We start from the raw sequence: 24191 nt of genomic DNA, 5'->3' as shown, positions 1-24191 counted from the left end.
AGAGAGGACACTGGCAATTCCTCTGAATCTTATCTTTCCCGAGTGGACATATCCGCCATAATATTTAATAGTAATCTTGGTACATTTGATCTGCTAAATGTCGACCAATCATCAACCAAAACAGCCATAATATGATCCGCTTTTCTATGTAAAATTTTGTGATGTGCTGATCATAAATGTGACCTCCTCTTGGGGCCACATAAACTTTAAAATAAGTTGAATAAATCGGAAAATTATAATAGAACAAGTAATCGGCATAGGAAGCCTATTCGCTTAGAAAATGTGATTCGAATAAGGTATTAAATTGGGAGTAGATCAATACGAGAACCTCTATTAGAAATCTTCCCCACAAAGTTCTGAATCTAAATATGGTGAACTCCAGATACAAAACATGGCATCTAAATTTTGGAATGGACCTTAAAAATATTTGATTGTCGGAATCGTTGATGTACGTGTGTTGTAAATTTAATTGGAATTATTTTGTATTATTTGTCCATCGACCTGAGTACGGGTACGACGAGCTGAAGGGCCATTGAGTCTACATAAACGAGATGAGGAGCCAGTGAGTCTATATAGACGAGTTGGGGAGCCAGTAAGTACATATATACGGCCAGCGAGTCTATCTAGACGAACTTGAGGGCCAATGAGTCCATATAGACGATCTGAAGGACCAGTGAGTCCATATAGACAAATTGAGAGACCAATGAATGTATGTAGACAAATTGAATGGAATGGAACTTGAGGGACAATGAGTCCATATAGATGAGCTGAAGGGCAAGTGGGTCTATATAGGGGAGCTGAGGGGCCAGTGTTTCTATATAGACGAGCAGAGGAGTCAGTGGATTCTGTAATTAATGAAGAAATTTTATGTATTTGTACGTAGTTTTTGCTGTGAATCAAGGAAGGATTAATAAATGTAATGTCGGCTGAAAAACTTAATCATTATAATTTATAATGCGTCCTACAAACCATCAGTTAAGGGGACCCCCATTCTCGGTGTCAAAATTCTTTTTGATTTAGTTCGAATCTACTTTAATACAAGAATGTCCCTACAAATTTTTAAGTGAAAATCTCAAGAACTCTTGAAGATATAGCCGATTTATTGTGTCAGCATCAAATGATGGCAAGAGCGATTCTCAAACTGTAGCTTCGTATGAACTAGGATAAAGCCAATCGGTCAAGAACTTCCTTATTTTTTAACTTAGGTTGCGGTCAAAAAATGACAAATTTTCAAAGGTCCGCCATCCTGATAATTTTTGAGCGATGTCAATAATTCTAGTTCAGGACAAGGACATTCGATTTTTTTGGCAAGTAAACACTTCACTAGCGACACTATTGTGGGAAGATTCTATTTTCAAACACTTCGGGTCAGTCTTTGAAGTGCGATTTTTTTATTTTTAATGAAATCCATATAGTCAGATAGTATCACAATTTAAATATTTTTAAATTTGATATTTTTCATATTGTTTTTTTTTTTGTATTACAATTTTTTTATTGATTTTTTTTTTTAATTTTTAATATTAATTTTTTATTGTTTTTTGTCTTTTATTTTGTTTTTTACCAACCAACATTAGTAGTATTAACATTTTTGCTGTTGTTCTTTTCGAGTTTTTTTGGTTTAACTTTCTAATAAATAGATAAATTTTCACTTTTTTAATTCAAAAAAATCCGTGTCTTACAATATGCACAAACTGTGGATAACTGTATCGCATGGCATGCGGACGACCGCGTGATAGGTGGGTTATCCAAAGCATCTTTCTTTGGTTGTTTGTGATGATGATTTGTTGTGTTTACGTTGCAACAATTGTTCTTTTAACCCGACAGCCAATAATTAAAAACAAAAATAAAAAAGGTATCGAAAAGAGGAAAATCCTTGAACCGCGTAAGTTAAAGAAAATGCGAAGAAATTGTCTTGTGTACGTTTTCCAAACCAAACACCACGATCATCGATATTTAACTAAAAATTGCGTCGTCCACGGCAGACAATTTTGGGTTTGGCCAATTGATGATGATGATTGTCCGCCGACGATTCTCCAACCAAAAAATGTTTACCTTGAATTTTGTAGTAATTCAATGGTTAATTTGTTCGTACGTTCGATGATACTTATTGCAGATAGATTGGATTGGACGATCGAACACACAGATAGCTGGATATTCACACACCATGAGATTTACATTGCGGGGTGATATGATAGGATGATGTTGTTTTGGATAGGTGTGAGAGTGGGTATGTTTGTGTGTGTGGAGGAAAATATTCCACATGTTAATTACGTTAGAAACTTAAGTACTTTCATTATTATTAGTGGATAGTGAGTAATCGCAATGTGAGAGAAAAAAGGGGGCGTTGTTGAGCAGTAGGTTGCAACGAATTTGCAATGAGCTAAGGAAAAGCTGATCTTAGGCAGATGATTCGAAGTTCGAATGCGGCTGTAGAGGTGCTGAAGGGCCAGTGATTCTCAATAGGCGAGGTGAAAGGCCAATGATTATCTTAAAGCGAGCTGAAGAACCAGTGAGGCGTGCTGAAAGGCCAGTGATTCTATAGAGAAGATCTGAAGGGCCAGTGAGCCCATATAGACGAGTTGAAGGGCCAGTGAGTATATATACACGAGTTGAAGGGCCAATGTGTCTATATAGACGAGCTGAAGGGCCTATGCGTCTATATAGACGAGCTGAAGGGCCAGTGAGTTTATATAGACGAGCTAAAGCGCAATGAGTTCATATAGGCGAGCTGAAGAGCCAGTGAGTTTATACCGTCGAGCTGAAGGGCAAGTGAGTATAAGCGAGCTGAAGGGCCAGTGAGTCTATATAGACGAGCTGATGGTCCAGTAAGTTTATATAGACGAACTGATGGGCCAGTTTGTCTGACGGGTCAGTGAGTCTATGTAGACCAGTTAGTCTATATAAACGAACTGAAGGTACAGCGAGTCTATATAGACGCGCTGAAGGTCCAATGAGTTTATAGATACGAGCTAAGGAGCCAGCGAATCTCTTTTGAGGAGCTGAAGTTCCAGTGAACTGAAAGGCCAGTGAGTGAATATGTGGGAGCTGAAGAGTCAGTGCGTCTATATAGGCGAGCTGAAAGGCCAGTGAGACTATATAGCGATACGAAGGACAAGTGAGTATTTATAGAGGTAATGAAAGCCGATACAGTCTATATAGAGAAGCTGAAGGTACAGCGAATGAGTCTATATATGAGAGCCGAAGAGCAAGCTAAAGGGCAAGTGGGACTATATAGAAGAGCTGAGGGTTCAGGGAATCTACTTAGTTGAACTGAAGGTCTAGTGAATATATATAGAAGCTGAAGGACCAGTGAGTATATATATAGGACCTGAAGGACCAGTGAGCCTATATAGAGAAGATGAAGGTCCAGCGAATCTCTATTGAGGAGCTAAAGGTACAGTGTACTGAAACGAGGAAGGACCACTGAGTCAATATACGCGAAGTGAAGTCTTTTTAGAGGATCTGGCGGACCAGTGAGTCTCTATTGAGTAACTGGGTGCAGAGGTCTTCATAGACGTGCAGAGGTCTTCATAAACTATTTTTATATCCGATTTTCAGGTTACAAATTTGATATGACCATATCCGAATTGAATCTTCACTGGCAAGCCGAAGGTCAAATAAGTTTTTAGATAGATTTTATATCTGAAATGAATGGCCACATCCGAAGAGAATATTCACAAGAAAGCCGGAGGTCAAAAAAGTTTTTACACAGATTTTATAAAACAGAAAAAAAATTGACATTATAGATCCGATAAAAAAGAAATTCGTAGTCCATACCACTTCTGCCGTTCTAAGCTATATTTATTGAGGATTTTAGAAATATATTTTGATAATAACAGCGATACGATTCATTATTTATCGATCGTTTTTTAATACCTCGCCCAATAGACGTAGGGCAAATAACAACATCAAAACACTTCAAAAACTAATGGATTAATATTTATACAATGTTTACATGTAGACAACCCGGCCAAAATTGGATGTGGAAATATGTGGTCTTTTTCTAAAATATTGGTTTCCGAAAATTACCTTTAAAAGACAATTTTCTATTAGGGTTTTGAAAATTAAAGGTATTTAATTTGGAACCTCCTCTTAGTTGAATATTTACTTCACTTTATTTTACAGGCATACTTCCCCTTCCTAATCCGCAAATAGTTGATCCACCTCTACCCACTATAGGGTACCCGACGTCCTCACATTTTTCTTAAATTAGAATTAATCGTATTTTTTGATTTTTGCCCTTTTGGAAATTTATTTAAAACTCTACGCAAAAAAAATCTACAAAACAGCCAATTATTCGAACAATTTCCACATTAAACAAATAAATACCGAAATTTAATTCATTGATTAACAAAAAAAACGAAGAAGAAAATAAACAATTTTTTTTTTAAATATTTTGTTAAACACAAAATAAAAACATGCCGATGAACTGTGAAAAAGTAGAAAAGTAATCAACAGAGCAGTGATTCGTTTCCTATAAAAGGGAAATACGATTTCGTTTTTTTTATTACGGGTAAAAAACGTACGTAATGAGGAATGTGATAGGTGGGTGGGTGGTAAGCTAGCACATGATACAGCTGTTCGGGTGTTTTTTATTAAAATTTTTGACGTGTCTCCTCCATTTCTCACAAAGAAATCAATATTTAAAAAAAAACATCGCATTTTTTGACAGAAAACACCATAACTTATACAGCCAATTGAAAATTGATTCATGGAATCGAATTATTTATTTTTGTGAAAAACAATCCATTTGTATGCAGCAGCAGTAGCACCCCAATTGTAGGCTGACAAATTTATTGGCTTGTTACAAATTTACATATGGACATATTATTTATACGTATTTCCGGTGGTAATGTACACTGTTTTGTTGGAAAATACTGGGAATTTTATATTTAATTAAGAGTTCTTTTAATAGAATCATAAATACAAACAAAATCAAGTTTATTTATATCTAAGAGTCAAGATCGGAATATTAGCTACTAGTCATACAAAAATAGCCAATAGCTATATTTAAAAAATAGCTATAAAAATCATTAAATTGAATCATTAAAAATGTTTTTTTTTTTTTCAAGATTCTATACATACTTTATCAGGAGAAAGACACTAATTTGTCTAAAAATACTTCAATAGCTATAAAACCTCTCCCATCTTAGAGACAGGAAGGTGATAAAATTAACATCAAAATTTGACGTCATAGATACACAAAAGAAAATTTTAATAATTTTTCCCCTAATTCCGTTCGTATTATCTTTTTTTCATATTGTACCACGCATAGAAAATATTAAAAATTATTATAAATATGAGCAAACCACAATTTTGTCCTAAATATGTACACGTTTCATGAATTTCAAAACTATTTACATACTTCGAGCTATTTTACTTTCCGCAAACATAAATATAAATTTAAAAAATCTAAAAAGGACAAATGACAATAGGAAAATTCATGGACATAATTACTATCCATCCACCACTAAACTCTAAAATTTTTCCTCTCTCTATATGTCTGACAAATAATTTGTACTTAAAGTTTTATGAATTGCATTCATAAAATCCTGAAATGTTGCTATGACATAGAAGCTACTACCAAATCTCAAAATTGTGTTTATCTGCTATGACATAGAAGCTACTACCAAATCTCAAAATTGTGTTTATCTCTGCCTAACAAGTTTTATGCATTTCGATCACAAAGCTATGAATTGAGTTCATAAAATGGAAAAAAAACCCGAATATTGACAATACTTCATAAATTTCAAAACTATTTACTTACTTTACTTTCCATTACATCTGTTTTGAAAAAAAATAAGCAAAACAACAGAAAAATTAAATGGCATATGTGATACGCCATTCAACATTTAACTCTCCCACACTCCACGACAAGAAATCAGTACTTAAAGTTTTATGAATAGTGTTCATAAAATACAAAAATCTAATCATTGACAACACTTTCTGCTTCATGAATTTGAAAACTATTTCCTAATTTGATCTATTTTACAACAAATACTAAAATTGTTTATCTCCCTCTCTCCGGCAAGTAACCAGTATTAAACGTTTTATGAACTGAGTTCATGAAATTGATAAATCCGAATATTGTCAACACTTTCTGAAGACTATTCATATAACATGTGAATTACTTTTTCTCTGTGTATCTGCCCCTCATGTTAAAAAGCTTATTTCTCTCTGGCATGAAACCAGTATCCTCATAAGCTTTTATGAACCGAGTTCATAAATCTGAACATATGTAAGACTTAACTATTTTTATCTGTGTACCTGATTCGCTTAAATCGTTTAAAATTATTTTTAAATAATTTATTTTTAGCACGATACTAACAAATATACATTTCAATCTCTATTAACACGTGTCAGTAATTAAATAAAAAACTATCTGTGTTTAAAAAATCTATTTTCAAAAAACGTTTAAATTTAATTTAACTCGTCATATCTACCAATCAAAATTAAAAAAAAATGACGCACTTCAAATCGTGTGTGCTGTTTCATGATATTATTATTATTATTGTTGGGAAAGTACTGATGTTTTGCAAAAACAAAAATTGTATATAAACAAACACATTTTTATTTAAATTTCATAAACTATTATTATGAATGGGGTTTCCCCAACAGGTGGAAAATAGCATTCAAACAAGACGTAGATAGCTCTGAAAATTTATTATTTATAAGAAATCAGGTAATGTGTTTCAATAAAATCAATGGTTGGTAATATAGATATTTTGCAGATTTGAAATACAATAACAAAAAATGATCTAAATTTCGCCTAATTTGTCATATACAGTTACATGAGAGGTCAGTTCTGCGGAATGCTAATTCTTGGAAAAAAATTATGAAGTCATTTTTCGTCTTGTTCGTTCACTACCTATTTCGAAGCCTTTTATCGATCCGAAAATCACAATTTATACCCTTAACAAATTTAACTAATCTCTGGTAAGTTATTATCCACTTTATACACGAGATTTGATCCTAATAGCGAATTTCTCAAAACAATTGTTCTTAAACAGCTAGAGAAAATAGCAACACCATATTACCAAGGACCCCAACCAATGTACCAAATACAAAGAGGCGTTGTTTCTAGACAACGTTAGATGGCGACCTCATCACGTAAGACAGACTATAACGACCTTCTACTTAGATGGTATAAAAACCAATGAAATAATAAACGAGACTAGCACACGGATTAATCGAGTAAAATAGCGATGATTGGTGGTATCCCAGGTTCGTTCCCAGGAGAAAAAAATCGTCATTATTCTCGAAAAATAAACTTTTATATAAACGTACGTATTAATAACGATCAAATTTACACAAAATATCCAAAATCACAATCGTATCCATCGATCCTAATTAACTTAAGTACCATTTAGTATTTTTTGTACGGCAACGGGTTTCAAAATACCTAAAATTATTTAGATTTTCTTCTGCTGATCGGGCGTTGCCGTTTTTGTGGCAGTTAAATCGAAATAAGGACCGATATAATCCATTTTAATTAATTGATGTTGCCGACATATGTATACACTCAGTCAGATGTAAACCCTCAGTAATTTTTGGACGGTATTTTATTGTTTTGCAGAGTCGGGATATACATGTCAGGATTGATCTCTTTCACTGACTGACTTAACGATCCATCAACGCCTAGACGAAACGGCTGGAGATAGAATCTTGAAATTTGGGGTGAGGGTCATATAAGGCTGGTTTCGTACTAGAACGGCACGAAAATTACCAAATGTGGTACCATTTATATTTGACGAACCGGTGCAGCTATTGGATTGAGTGTAGAATAGATGTGGCAAAGGGTTTTTTGGACATTCGAACTATAAGTATCCGAAAAGTACTAAAATGTACTAAATTTGGTACAATTTCGTAGCATGTGAATGAAGAGCTAAAAACTTAAAAATTGCAATGCGAATTATGATTGAGAAGTAGGTTCAATATAAGGAAATAATTTTGAAAGAGTGTACTCATGTGTATGAAAAGTACAATATGGTACTATATTTGGTACAAATTTAATTTGGAGGTACAAATGGTGTTGGAATCCTGAAATTTGAAATTAATATTACAGTCGTAGTGTAGGATTGGGATATGTATGTGGTTTTGAACATTTTTTACTTATGTGTACGAAAAGTACTAAATCGTACTACAATTGGTACAATTTGGATTTGGTTGAGCCGAATTTGGAATTATGATTATTTTTGGGGTGTAGGATTGGTGTATGTAGGAAATTTTGGAAGTTCGTACTAATGTGTACTACATGGTAACAACTTTAGATTTTGATAAGCCGATAGAGCTGGAATCTTGACATTTGGAGGTGGAGGTTCATTGTTGGTATATAGAATTGAGCTATTTAAGAAGTTATGGAAATTCCTACTAATGTGAACTAAATTTAGTACAATTTAAATTTTGAGTTAACCGATGTGGGAAGTTTTGGAAATTTGTACTAAATGGTACCAAAGTTGAATTTGGGTGAACTGATTGGTGCTGGAATCCTGAAATTTGGTGCTGACTAATATGTACTAAATGGTACCAAATTTAGATTTTGATGAACCGATAGAGCTGGAATCTTGACATTTGGAGTTAGGTTCATTGTTGGGGGATAGAATTAAGTTATGCAAGAAGTTATGGAAATTCCTACTAATGTGAACTAAATTTGGTACAAAATAAGTTTTGAGTTAATTAATGTAGGAAGTTTTGGAAATTTTTACTAAATGGTACCAAATGTAAATTTGGAATCTTGAAAATTGACGTTAGGATCACTGTTGGGGGTGTAGGGTTGGGCTTTGTATAATTTGGTACAATTAAAATTTGTGCAAACCAATAGAGTTGGAATCCTGAAATTTGGAGTTAGGGTCACTTTTGGGGTGGAATCCTGAAATTTGGAGTTAGGGTCACTTTTGGGGTGTAGGATGAGAATATGTATAGAGTTTTGAAAATTAGTACTAATGTGTACAAAATGGTACCAAATGTAGATTTGGGTGAACCGATAGAGTTGTAATGCTGACTTTGGGTAATAAGATTTCCATTGGATTGCATTATGTAGGTAGTAATGGAAATTTGTACGTATGTGTTCTACATGGTATTAAATTTGATATAATATGGATTTAGGAGAAACGATAGAGTTGGAATCTTGAGATTTGGAATTAAGATTGGGGTGTTTTGGAAATTCGTACTTATGACTGTTAAAGGAGGTAGTTATGGAAATTTGATGTGTACTATCTTGTACTAAATTTGTATTCTTTCGAAATAAGTATTATAGTATAAAGGGTAGTAAATGATGCCTAATTTAGTATAGAGTTAGATTTCTGTTGCGTTAGAATTGGTGTGTAGAGTTATGATATGGAGGTACTTGAGGAAATGCGTACTATAAGAGAACATACTAAAAATTTAATTATGGTCGGTATTGGTTTTTAAAAAAATTCCCACATTCGCTAACGAAGTAGCGGGCATATGCTAGTTTACTATATTTCCCAAAACAGTCTTCGACTTAATGGGACTTTACCTGCTTAGTGCTACTGTCACTACATTTGCTTCGACTTATAGATGTTCGACGTATGTACTAACAAATATTCTAGAATTGTTCCAATTATTTTTTAATTTAGTTTTTCGGTATTAGTCTGTCACACAATTCGATAACCTGATAAAAAAAATTCCCCTTAGAAACAGAATTTTTTTGCTAATTAAAAAACATGATAATATTTTTTTTTTTTTTTTTGGTGAGGGGACACTTGTCTTCACATAGACTTAATTAAATATTGACACAATAAATTAAATAAAATATTTACCTGATTTGATGAATCTCCATCATCATTATTTGTTGATTTATTCGATTTCACTTTACTGTTATTTCTTTCAACGGTAGGTCGATGATTTTCCTTGTCCAGCATAGGGTGTTGTTCTTGTTGTTGTTGCTGGTGATGCTTCTGCTGCTGAAGAGGTAAATCCGTTTGAGATTCCTCGCTATTAGTCATACAGCTGAAAATGAGTAAAAAAACAATAAATATAAAATCGCATAAACTTAAAATATTCAAAACAAAATGAATAGATGGAAAATATAAACAAAAAGCAAAAGAAAAAAACAAAAACACACAAATGCAATTACAAAAAATAATTATAAAAAAAACTTAAATGTTCTTTTTGTTTTTGCGTACCATGAGCAAAACGTTGATCTGAATGAATTCATAATTCTCGGTATTTATTTTTGTTTTCACTTCAATGTTTTGAATTATTTTTGACGCAGTGCAAAGAATGTATCATCGATGGCGGGATGAACAGACGGACGGACACACCGAAAAAAAACGTAGTAAAATCCACGTTCAATATTCTATACAATAATTGGAGGAAGTGTTATACCTTCCCCCCTCCTCAATTGGAAATGGTGGCTGTTATGGACGCGCAAATACACTTGCCGATGACGCGCACTCACGTTACCGCACAAAGGGGTTCCTCAGTAATATTCAATTGAATTGTCTCACATTAAATGAACCACAAAAAAAATCGAAAAAAATTAACACTTCCTAAAACCACCAATTGAACGCACGCACCAGGTGGTGACGGTTAACCAGCCACCAATTGTTTCATTCACCAAAATTGAAACCCCCAACAAAAAACAAACAACCAAAATAGAAAAGGTATTTCAAAATGCTAACGCACCGCGCCGTATATCAATTCGTCGGTCAGTATGCGCCAATGGTGACATTTATAGAACTGATTTGTTTCAATTTTTTTTCTTTCGTTCAATTCAATTTTTCCACCACTGATAAGAACACGATAACACACTTGTTTATCTTTGCATTATTTTACTCAAAGCTCTTTTTTTGTATTATAGTATTATTATTTTTGTTTGATTTTTGTTGTTATTTTTTTCTTTCTTTCTTTTGTATGCACGCAGTATTTTCGGTATTTAGCTATTCGAAAAAATAATTTTCAAAGAATCGGTTGCTTTCGTTTTCGTTTTTTTTTTTTATTATTCAGACCTTTTAAGGTGAGGGTCGTCGTCGTTGGCTGTCTCCCCTGGTTAAACTGTTTCTAAGCTTATGAATAATGAACTGGCAAATTTGAAACATAGCTAAGCTAAGTTAGACTGGCGGCTGAGTCTGTGCTCTGTGTGTCACAATTCATTTGAATCTTATTATGAGTTTTGAAAAGTACAAAAAAAAAAATCGTCGAAAGAGCAATATATTGTAAACAGAGAGCAAGCGAAAAATAAATAATAAAATAAACACAATACTACATGACATATTCATATGCATACGTATATGAGATATTTCAAAAATAAAAATGACAAGACATTTTTATTTGATTGCAAAATATATTCTCTTGGAAATCTGTAATTTTAACATTTTTGTGAATTTCTAGGAGACAAAAAAACAAACAAAAAGAATAACAACAAAGAGCTGAGAGAAGACAAAACAAAATTTATATTCCAGAATAAAAAATTATGGATTCACTATCATTTATATCAGGGGCCAAAACAATCATAACAATGTGCTAGTGGTTTTGAATGGTATGGGTCTAAAAAAATTAATCAATGACTAAATATTTTAAAATACTTTCCTTTTAATTGAAAAACTTTGATCATTAAACTTTAATTCGAAAGAGAAACCCCCTAATAAAATACTGTTGTTTTCAATTCTTTTTTTTTAATATTTCAAAAAATATATATTCAGAATAAATTATATTATTATTAAAAAGATCTTTGTCAAATTTTGAACATTTTTTTGAGATATTTAATGCTTATATTTTATATTTGTAAATTTAAAAAAACAGCAACAAATAGTTTTCAAAAAATAAGATTAGTTGAGCTTGAGCTTTCTCGATATTTCGCAATTATAAAATTGCATCTTTCGGAGTGATATCTACATAATTATAGACAGGTTTTCTTAACAGCTTATGTTTTTGTACTACAATTGTCTAGAGTTGGTATGCCAGTTTATGTATGAGGGATGGATGATTAATCTGATATCAATTCTATGGATGTGTGAGGCCGGATATGGGAGATATATTGAAATTCGAAAGAGATCCCCATTCTCCAATATTACCATTACCACAAAAGATAATGTAACTATGTATAGCTCCTCAGAAATTAAAAGTTCAGTTAGGGAAATACTGGTTTTATTTTTTTATAATTTTATCATTCCGCCTTCTAAAGACATCGTGATAAAAAACTCAAACGTGACGATGATGAAATATATCGGGATAGGCATTTAGGCATCTCCACCACGTAATGATACCTCCTGAAGGGAAGAATTGAGATACAAAACTATAATATTGGGTTCGAAATTGACATATATCGGTCATTAATGAAATAATGATAATCCCAAATATTCGCTAAATCCTACGCTATGTAATCAATATTGTCCCACCCCCGCTTTAGGCATAACCTCATATAACTTTGCAACCTAAATTGCAGTAGGATACTCTACCAAGCGTTATTAGTACCAATATCATAAATTGATTTTTAGAATTATCGGTATAGGTTCACCTTTTGGTATGTTCCCTATATTTACCAAAGTTTGGCCCTGTTGAACTTAACCCTTTTTTCACTTGTTATAAGATCCAACCATAGACGAAGATTTTTTTGGAATATTTTGTAAGGTCCATCCCAAGAAGTAGATTTTTGGTTCTGATATAAGCTTGTTTTTATATATAGGCGAAGATTTTTAGGAAAATTTAGAATTAGAATGGTCCTGATATAGGCGTGAATATTTTTAGGAAATTTATTTTATAGTCCTGATATAGGAGAACATGTTTTTTGGGAATTTATTTGTTTGGCTCCAACACATACGTTGCATTAGTCGTGGTATTTTAAATATTTTGTTCGGTCCAAAATTAGATGTGGATTTTTTTTTATTTTAATATTTCCAGTCCAGCCTTAAGCAGGAACTTTTAAAAAATATATGTTTTTCTTTTCAAACATAGAAATTGATTTTTTATATATATTGTAGCGGTTCAACCTTAAGTGTGATTTTTTAAATATTCTTTTTCGGTTAAACCTTAGGAGTGGATTGGTCGTGAATTTCCAATTTTAGGCGTGGATTTTTTAAAAATATTTTTTTATCCAACCTTAGGCGACGATACTTTTATTTATTTTTTAATCCAGTGTTAGGCGTGGTCCAGTCTTAGGCCTGGATTTTTTAAATATTTTTTTCGGTACAACGTTAGGCATGTATTTCTTTTTTTAATATTTACCAGGTCCACTGGATTTTTTTAAAAATATTTTTTTGTGTCCAGTATAAGCTCGTAATCAAAGAGCGGTGAAGCACCTCAAACGGTGGCCAAACCAGGACTAACGACCAGGGAAATTCTGCTATGCATTTGGTGGGACTGGAAGGGGATTATTTATTTTGAATTGCTTCCATATGGCCAAACGCTAAATTCTGATCTATATTGTCAACAACTGGACCGTTTGACGATAGCAATTGGCCAGAATTGGCCAACAGGAGAGGTGTCGTGTTCCACCAGGCAACGCTAGGCCACACACATCTACAGTGAACCGCCAGAAATAAAATTGGTATCTAGGGAGGATTGTGGAAATCGACAACTAGAATTTTTTGCAAATAGGGAGCAGGACTTCTATGAGAGAGGAATTATGAAGTTACCTTTAAAATTGCAAAAAATCATACAACAAAACGGTGCAAATCGGACATTCCGAAGCATGTTAAATAAAGTCCTATAGTTCATATAAAAACAATGGATTTATTTTCCCCCAACCTATCAGTTGTTTTGCTCCTTACGTTAAAAATACCGAAAATGGGGTCAGGGCTTTTTATATGGGATCTATGTACAACATGGACCTATATTTGAACAATTTTAGAAGATAAATTGAAAAATCTGTCCAAATTTTTACAAAAAAATGTTTTTCTCCCTCCAAGAACCCGCAATGCAAAAATACTGCAACTTCGGTTGAAAAATATAACTAAAACCATCAATATACCGACAAATTGGCAGCATGGTTATAGGGAATAACATAGCCTTGAGGTGGGAATTGAAAATACGTAATTAGAAATTACTGCCATCCTTCCAATATTCCCAAATTTGGACTTATATTCATAAATTCAATGCTCTCATACTAAGATGTTTAATTGAGCCCTAAGAACTGACGAACGAAATTAGTAGTGGGAGTTATATCTAAATCTGAATCACACACTATTTTAGACTCATTTCAGAAACGTATAAAAAATTTCGCCACAATCTGACAACTGTTGGGTCAATCGTGTACCATTTATATGAAATCGGACAAAATGGGAGCTATATCTAAATCTGAAATGATTTAATGGAATTTTTGCACATGTCATTATAAGCCCAATTTAGTTTATAACTATCATATCAATACCTTAATTATGAGGATCTATATTGACAATTTCCTACATTTTTTTATCCACCCACTAAGACCATTAATTGTCAAAATTATAATCAATTGGAAATTCTTCATAGATCTCCACAATACATACTTAAAAACTATGGATTTCTTTAAAAGCAAGCGTCTCCGACAAAAAAGTTTTGAAATTTCTCATACACATTTTGATATCAAATCAATTTATCAAAACATTGTTGTATGTAAGACTCCTCTCAATTCAATCTCTTCAACGGACATGGACATATTGATCGCCAAACAAATAAAAACGAAAAACATATGAATGTATGTATGTTAATTGTTAATCTTAATCGGAATGCAAATACATACATATAACAATACAAACAATATGTTTGTTTGCATATAAATCGATGCCACAGAGACAGACAGACACACAACGATGTAAACAAGAAAAACAAATAGCAGACATTTCGATCTTAGAGCTAATTGAGTGCTGCTGCGGCATGATTGACTCTCATAGACATTTTGAATCAATTCGATATTGAAGTGTATGTGGGATTGTCATTGTCCATTCATTCATCTATCACTCATAAATACATGAACGAATGACAGACCTGGCTTGACACCAAAATAGAAATAACTCAGTAATAATAAAATTAAAAATTATTAGCTTAGTTATGGAGGAGGTGGTCACGTCACTTTTTTTGGTCTTAGTTTTTAATTCAATTGATTTCAAAATCCTAATTGGTAATATTTAATACAACTATTTAACATCAAATATGGTTAAAACAATTTGGGTTACTTACTCATCGCTCTTCCTATTAACCATAGATAGATATTGGGCACGTGCTTCACTGTGACTCTTCTTCTTTAGGTCGTTCATCTTTTGCCGTTCATGTTCAATAACATGGTGACCTATTGAGCGGGGGAATAGAAACAAAAACAAAAATTGTTGTTGTTAGTTGTTAATTATAATAATTGATAATAACAATGCATGAAAAAATATACTAATAACAAGAGTGATTGAATAACAATTAGTAGTTTTTTAATTAACAATGTCAATAAACACCTACAGATTCAGGGTTATGGAGAGGGATAGAGAAATTACAAAATTTTGAATGATTCACACATTTGGTGGATAAATTTGTAATAAGTAATTTCCGGTGAAGGCCTATAAACCAAAATGTGTAAGAATTTTTATGAACAAATATCGTTGGGCGCCATTTACATGAAATCGGTCGAAAATATATATGGGAATTATATCTAAATTTCAACCGATTCAAAGCAAAATGTACACAGGAGGTATTTCTAGACTTAATTTACTACGATGTGCAAAATTCGGTGTCAACGGGCAAATAAGGGGTCTTTAGAGGACCATTTTTTCTGAAATCGGACAAAATAATACAAGGGAGCTATATATAAATCTGAACCGAATTGTATCAAACTTCACACACGTCATTTCAGATTTAATCCCGTACTTTATGCCAAAGTTCATGTCGATCGGACCAACGATGGGTCCTCATTGGACTATTTACCTAAAATCGGACGAAATTATATATGGGAGCTATATCTAAATCTGAACCGATTTGAACAAAATTATACACACATCATTCTAGACTTAATTCAATACGATATACCAAATTTCGTTTCAATCGGTCTAACATTCGGCCTTTGGTCCGCCATTTACATATAATCCGACGAAATTATATATGTGAGCTACATCTAAATCTGAACCGATTTGAACACAAGTCAACATACATCATTCTAGATTTTTCAGAACGCTTTACAAAATTTCGTGTCAATCGGACGGAAATTCGGGATTCGATGCAACATTTACATGAAATCGGACGATGTTTTACAAATATATGGGAGCTATATCTAAATCTGAACCGATTTATATCAAATTTGGAATACTTCATTCTAGTGTCAATTCAGTAAGTTTTGCAACATTTGGCCTTCGGTGCACCTTTTACCTAAAATCGGACGAAATTATATATTGGAGCTATATATAAATCTGAACCGATTTATATCAAATTTGGCACACTTCATTCTAGTCTCAATACATTACGCCATACAATATTTCGTGTCAATCGGACAAACATTCCGAATTTGGTGCACCACTTTCATGAAATCCGATGAAAATGTATAGGGGAGCTATATCCAAATCTGGTCTGATTTAGACCAAACATAATACACTCCATTCTACACTTAATTCACTATGGTGTGCAAAATTTCGAAGCAATCGGACAAACTTTTGGTAATTGGTGCACCATTAAATCGAACGACCGATTTAAATACAGATACAAATGGGACATTTGTATAAGTCTTTTTGCCAGCTGGAGCATTTTTACAGTTAGCCTTCTTATCCACTCGGTTCCTACACAAGCAAATATGTGCTGAAAATTTCCTATTAACCAGTCACTTTCGTTGTGGAAATTTACATCCCACTTCTTGTAGTTTGCTATACACCCAATTTTTCATTATCTTTAAAAAATACTCTGCCACAACTCACCTTGCTGGGCCAACAACAACTGGCGATTCCTTTCAATTTCCTTAATCGAATCGAAGATTTTCGTACTAGCTCCCTCTTTATTTGACGATATCGGAGCATCAGATGTTACTTTCGATATACGATCGATATCATCCTGTGATGGTACACGTTTCTCCAAGGGGTTAACTTCAAAACCATCCGTATCCAAAGATAAATTAAAACGTACAGCACTACTAAATGCCGATTCACTGGTTTGGGTCACGGTATGACTGGTTGAGTTGCTTCCCTTGGTCGTTGTTGGTGTAGTTGTGGAGTCTTGCAGACACTCATCATCGATATTTACGATTTGTAATTGAGGACGTTTGGGTGTGCTGGTATTTGCCATACCATTACCACCACCGCCATTCGTTCCCGGCAATTCAATTTTATTATTGAAAAACATATTTTCATTTACACTACGTGACATTACATCTTCCGTATGACGTCGTGGGCATAACATTTCCGCCGAACCAAATAGAGACTGGGACATAATGCCAATGGCTTCACCTATATCGAATGGTTTACTCGTTAGGTTATCATCCATTGTTGTGTTGTAATTCTTCGGCTTATTATTACGTTCAGCTGTTTTGGGTTTGAAATCTTTTGAAAGTGTTTGCCATTCTTTTGGGTTGTTTGTTTGGGACGACGATTGTTGTTGTTGTTGATTGGTAAATTCTCCCAATTTGATTGCCATTTGTTTGGCTTCCGCTTTTAACTCCTCATGATAGGCATGCCATTCCGATTCTTCTTCCAAATATTGAAATTCCAAATCTTCAAAAGTTTTACGATCATTTTCCAACGATTCACTGATATTTTTCAATTCATCTTTTAGACAATCGTTGTCGGGTTTCTCCGCTAGCATATTTTTTAATCTGTAAGAAGAAGAAGAGAGATTGATGGGAATTAGAACAATAATTTTTATAACATACTTTAGGGGGTCTTAATATACTAAGGGGGTCTTTATAGGCTATATATGATGGTATTTTTAGATAAGCTGAAGGGAGTCTATATAGACGAGTTGAAGGGAGTCTTTAAGAACGAGCCAAAGGTACAAAGTCTTTATAGAAGGGATAAAGGGCTTCTTTATAGATGAGCTGAAGAGAGTCGTAAAAGAGGAACTAAAGAGCCTTTATTAGCGAGCTATATGCAGTCTTTATAGAAGAACTGAAGGGAGTCTTTATAAACGTGTTGAGGGGTGCCTTTATAGACGAGCTGAAGGGAGTCTTTCATGGACGAGGTAAAAGAAGTCCAGCTGACAACAGCGTTTCGTAGATGGGCTGATGGGAAACAGGGCAAGCTGAAGCATGGAATCTCTATGGCTGCTGCAAGCAGTCTCTATCATCCCACTTTTTTCTTTTGAACTCTTCAACCTCTGATTCGAAAACCGTCATTCTGCTATTAGACCAACTTCAGTGTCATATCCAGGAGGTAATATCCATACCAAAGCCACCATTCCGCAAAGGTTTTTCGTCGACGGTTCACAGCTTCTCCCTGTACCTCTCCCCTGGGATGTTCGTCGAAGTAAGCTGGTTACTGATTTTTTGAGGATTATGTTCGAATTAATTCCGCAAATTTATCATTTTCATAGTTAGTGACCTTGATTCATTGTTAAAAGACAACGAGGCCTCGCCGAAGGTTTTTAGGATCCACTACGTCGAATAGGAAAAGATTTTTAGGTCGACTGACTTCGATGATAGACCCGACCCCTCCCGTTTAGACAGAAGGTTTGGTTTTAACCTTCTCCTTGGAGTTTTCATCGACGCAACGGAAGAATACAAGGCAAGAGTCAGCGTTGGCCTCTTTATCTTCCGCAATCCTCTCTCTATTCACTCTACCAACCCCCTCGCATCCTCTTCATAATCACTTGTTGTGTTTGGGATTTGGTCCCTATAATTGCAGACGCGGTCGAAGTTTTACAGTCAAAATACTGTCGGAAAGGCGTTGCTTTATTGTCGCCTTTTTAGAGATCTGTTTAATGGGTCTTCTTCTAGGCAACAAACAACGACTACGTGCGGATGAAGGGTGCCAATGATCTCCCGTCATTCAGTGACCCCCTCGCATCGTCTTCATAATCTCGGGTTGTGTTTTGTTCCTAGAATTGCAGACGCGATCGAAGTCGACACTGTTTTACTGTCATAAAGGCACTGCTTTTGGGCAATAAAAATATGCCTTTGCCGCTCTATGCACTGGGAAAGGTGCCGATGACCTCCTGTCATTCAGAGTCCCGCCTCGTATCCACTTCATAATCATTGATAAGAGTTGGATACGCGATCGAAGAGTTTCTTTATTTTAGCCTTTCTATAGATTTTTTAAAAGGGCTCTACTTCTGGTCAATATAAATAAGCATTTACCGCCCGACGCACTAGTGAAGTATGTCAACGATCACCCGTCATTCAGAGACCCTGTCAAATGTTCTGATTGGATAATGATCTGGATCTACGTTTTAGCGACCTAAACACGCCCATACATTTATTAGCACTGGTGGATGGTGCCAAGGATTCCTCATCATTCAGTGACCCCCTTCTGATAGATTTGAGATTCGTGACTGTCAATGATCTCCTGTCCTTCAGAGACCCTCTCACAAGTTCTTATAGTTTAGAAACTACTGTCTCTCTTTCTCTCTCTCTCGAAGGTTCTGATTGATTGGAGATTCTGACTTTGTAGTTTCTTGTCAACGTCTTGTATTTTTGTCCCGTTCCATGAAGCGGTTTTAGAAATTTATTACACTGCGGCAGATCTACTTGTCAGATGCTTCCTTGCCTCTGTGGGGACTAATTAGTCTTGTAAAGGAATCCTTTTTATGAAGTCCAAATGAAGATATTTACAAATGTCCATTGCCTCATAATTAAGCACAAAATGGGGTTAGTTTTTAAGTCAAACTTATATTCTTTGTAGATGGTCAAATGGTAATACCTACAAAGATCAAAATGCCATCTAGATGAGGCCGAATTACCCTTTGCTTATAAAAATCTGAATACGATTCTAGTTAGACCCTAATTGAACTTGTTTAAGAAGACCACAAAGGCTTCCGTTAAGGGTTTTTCTGTGGAATTTATTTCAAATTGTCTTTTGAAAGACTTTTTACATCGCAAATAATTGGTCTTCAAATGGTCCGTCATTTCATCTTTTCCTATTCCAGATTCTCTTTAAATATATACTCTTAAACTGTTCTCTTACTTCTTGATTTGATCCATTTTCATTTCAATTGATTGCTTCAATTTGGCTTGTTGGGTTTCTTCCATTACCCTTGTAGCATTACGTTGAGCTTCCAGGCGATGTATTTTATCCTGTAAAGCTTGAAGCTCCAATTCCAATTTAACCTTATAGGGATCGATGTCGTTCTGCAAAAACAAACCAAATTAATATCCAAAATAACAATTAAACCCCAAAAATCCCCCTTACCTTTGTTGCTTGCAGTTGAGGCAAACTACCACCAGAATTATTCGCGGATTTGAGTAAAGTCCTCGGTGCCGGTGCTGGTTTCTTATTTAATTTCGGTGAATTTTGCAATGAACTGGGTAAGCGTAAATTCAATTTCAGATTGTGAACATTACGATTATTAAGACTGGCGGTGTTATTGCTGTAATTTGGTGAATGTGCAGCAGAACTGGCCGAAGAACTTCCAGAACTATATGCAGGTGGTTGATAGCGGCTACTTTCTTCTATGGCCTCCATTTCGATTTGTAATTTTTCTCCAAAAGTCCTAAGGAGTTCATCATATTCCAACTGTTTGTTGTTGCTTGAGTTATGGGTAGTACGTGTTTGTGCCTGGGGTTCGGCTTTTTGTGAAAAGATAGCATTAAAACTTTGCTCCTTTTTCGGTGACATACATGTGGTTCTTATTTTGGTTCGTGGACTTTGAGGTACATATTTCCCTACCACGACATTTTCATAATTTTCCATGGAGCTGTTCGATTGACCATTGATTTCAACACGTTTGGGTCCCAGGACTCTAACGTTTTCATAACCACTTGAATTGTAAATGTTTTCACAGGGATTATCCGCGGAATTACCTCCTGTGTTGGATAGATTATTAAAACTTCCCTCAAAGGACTTTTGCATGTCATTATTTTGGAAGGGAGATTTCCTTTCTCTAGGTAAGGAACCATTTGTTATTATGCGATTTTGTACTATTGGTGAAGAATTGTTGGGGGTACTATTGTTGTTAATGGTGGTATTTCCTCCTCCATTGGGCGCCACTTGATTTTGTCTATCCGTATATTCACTGCATATCTTTAACATATCATCCAAATGTTCCTTTTCATTGTTGCTAATCGTTTTGGTCTTCCCTTGATCTCCGGCTTTGGAGTTTTGGAAATTATTATAAATTGAGAGGGGTGTTGCCGTGTTGGAGTTATTTGTGGGACTTGCCACCCCTTGACTGGGAGAAGTGGTGGTGTTCGTATTCATTTCACTATTAATACTGTTCATGGGGAAAATTTGTAAATGCCCTAATTTCGGGTAGCGATCATAGGCATTATTTTTGACTTTTGTGGAATTTTCATGATCCTGATGATGGTGTTTGGGTGAGGAGGATGCACCTGCCGCCATGGCTGCAACTGAGGTTAGCGGAACATTATCGTAAATATTATTATTTTGTTTGGATTGATTGAAATTCCTTCGGGCATTCAAGAGATTCTTTTCATTCCTTTGGGCCTCAGCCATGGTCTGTACATATTTCGGTGTGAATTTCTTGCCCAGCACATCCTCAGCTGGTAGATTTACGGTAACCAAATCGGCTGTGAAAACTTTGGGACACTGCAAACCATTGATGTCTATGGGAGGTAAATTGTTGTAGCTGGAGAATGATTTCTTGTTGTTGGAGCTACCACTGATGCTACTATTATTGTTGTTTATATTATTATTTTGCCTAGTAGCTGCCGGCTGAATATTGCTCTCATAGAACTCCTCAATCTCTATTGCATCTCCACTAATCATACTATCCGATGAACTTTTACTGGAATTCCTTTGACTAAAATCTAGCTGGGGCATTGAAATTCTTTCACTCGAACCCATGGCGGTGCGTATTTGATGAGCCTCAGCCGGATTATTGAAACGTAAATAGTAAGACTTGCCAACGGTTATCATGGCCCCCTGGGTCAAATTTGTTTCCTCCATTATTTTATTGCCATCAATTAAAATACGGGCATCACGTTCGGGCACCAGGGTTACCTCATTACTTTCACTGCGATATATGGTACAATGTAGGGGACGGATGCCGCTGCCGTTTAAGGAAATATTACAATGGGTCGATGAGCCAATTGTTGTGTCACCTAGAAGAAAAAGACGAATTAGAAATCAAAAACAAAAAACCTTATCATCTCTCTCAAATCAAACAAAAACACATGTCGTCTTGTCAACTAATTCGGACTTGGCGGCAATGATTTTGAAATTCCATTGAATTTCAAAACTCTCACGCACACATGGTAGAGCAGGCATACCCACCAACCGACTTAAGAGTCGCTTCGACTATGTTGTGTTATATTCTTATCAGTAATTAAACATAGTTTCAATAACAAGTCCCATCAATCCATATGGGACAGGCAAAAACTGACCAGCCTGCATTTGATTCGTGAGCACAGACACGTGTCTTTGTGACTTTTTTCAAAATTCTGAAATTAAATTTTTTTGTTGGTTTTTCATACTCACCAATTGGTATATTATGTATTGTTACAGCCGTACTCAAACGTCCTCCGCCCAAACTGACCAGGTGTGGATCGTTTGCCGCCACACAAAATGATGGATCTTTTTTTGTCAACGACATCTAAAAATAGTAGGAAAAAAGCAGAGAGACACAAAATGAAATTAAAATCCAAAATGCCAACTTAATTTGATTCACATTACAATATAGCGATATGACACCCAATGCAACAACAAGAAAAATAAAGAAAAAATATTAGGTGGATATAAATGGATTTTCAAAAAAAAAAAACACTAAAGTGTATGGGAATATTTCAGACACACAAAGAAGACATCAATGAGTGTATGGCTTCGGGGCACCACTGTCATCACACCTCCCTCCAATTACAAAAGGAATGCATTTTTCGTCGTCTGTGTTAATTTGATATTTTGTAATAGTTTGGGGAAAAAAACTTTTGGTGATAAGCTGTATGGATCGAAAAGTAAAATTTATGTATGGCACTGACTTAATATTTGAAATGGAAGGTGATAAATTTCCCAAAAGGCAAATTCCTCAGGGCTTATGTTCGATTCTATTCGATTCATTTGTGTGTGTTCCCAATGGAAAGGTGATACTAATTTTTTTGTTACAAGAATTTGCGCATTAACATTTTTAGTAAAAAAGGGGGTGATATGTGACCGAGTAGATTTGTTAATGCCCTACAATGAGTAGGAGACCACAAGGGTTAGGAATGGACATGATCATATTTTCAAGGCCAGAGAAGATAATTCCAACAGAGAGAAAGGTGTACATAAATATAATTTTAGGATTAAACTATTGGGAACATAGAAACTTTATTCGAAGCACATCGGCATAAGAGGTTAGGGGTTGAAATATTAAAATATGGTTAAATTTGTTCGGCTTCAAGGCCCTAATAATGTATCGATTTTTGTATCTTAATAAAAAAAAAATTATATAGTTTAGAGGAAAAAAGCGGTTCCAAATTCAGAAGAGTTCTACTGTAGTCATAGATGCTTAGACCATTTAAAATGTGTAATATATTTTAGACTTCCACAACTGGAGGAAAAATCAAATACCTTGTATGGTTAAGAGAAACATCAAAAGAGCATACTATTCGACGGGCGACGATCATTTAATGCCCTACATGGAGAAGAAATCCTTTGTCAGGACAAGAAGTTGATATCATAATCATATAAATTTTAGGGCAAAGAATTTGGACATAAATATAAATTTTAAGATTAAAATATTGGAAAAATTGAGAATGTTTCAACAATTTTAGGACCTCTAGATAGAAGATTCAAAATCAAATACGAGCTATGTTAAAAAAAATTCACTAACAGTGGGTGATATTCGCACGGTCAATCAGATAATTTCAAAAGAGAGGAAAGTGTTCATAAATCTATTTTTTATACCCTTAACTATAGTACGTAGTGTATATATTTAGCCATGTCTGCCTGTATGTTGTAATCACTCTGGCCTAAACGAATTGAGAATTGACACCGAGTTGTATTTTGTCTGCAGGCGGGAAGTATTAGAAAATGGGCTATATTGGTTCACTTTTAGTCATAGCTCCCTTAAAAATTTAAATTTTCAATATTTTGGGGTTCTTAATTGCGTTTTTCAACCGAATTCACGAAAATTTGGTACATTGGTTTCTTATTGCGTACCAAAATTTATCCAAAAAAAATTATAAATATAGGTCCACT

General features: G+C 34.6%; 1 protein-coding gene across 1 annotated transcript in view; it reads right to left on the bottom strand.

Moving 5' to 3' along the window:
• Window positions 1–22610, bottom strand: part of LOC133327600 (pleckstrin homology-like domain family B member 1) — a 29835-nt gene extending 7225 nt beyond the window's left edge. The window contains exons 1-6 of the mRNA XM_061536117.1: window positions 22494–22610; window positions 20247–22117; window positions 20022–20185; window positions 16827–17716; window positions 15121–15229; window positions 9783–9972 (exon numbers count right to left, since the gene is read on the bottom strand). Coding sequence (XP_061392101.1) covers window positions 9783–9972; window positions 15121–15229; window positions 16827–17716; window positions 20022–20185; window positions 20247–22117; window positions 22494–22608 — 3339 coding nt within the window. The 5' untranslated portion in view covers window positions 22609–22610. The remainder of the gene's footprint in view (window positions 1–9782; window positions 9973–15120; window positions 15230–16826; window positions 17717–20021; window positions 20186–20246; window positions 22118–22493) is intronic.
• Window positions 22611–24191: the final 1581 nt, after the last annotated feature.

Source organism: Musca vetustissima, unplaced genomic scaffold (assembly GCF_032173495.1).
Source record: "Musca vetustissima isolate MV318-11 ecotype Yass unplaced genomic scaffold, APGP_CSIRO_Mvet_v1 utg8537, whole genome shotgun sequence".
NCBI lineage: Eukaryota > Metazoa > Arthropoda > Insecta > Diptera > Muscidae > Musca > Musca vetustissima.
Note: the sequence above shows the minus strand (reverse complement) of the source record. Positions and strands in the feature narration are given on the sequence as shown.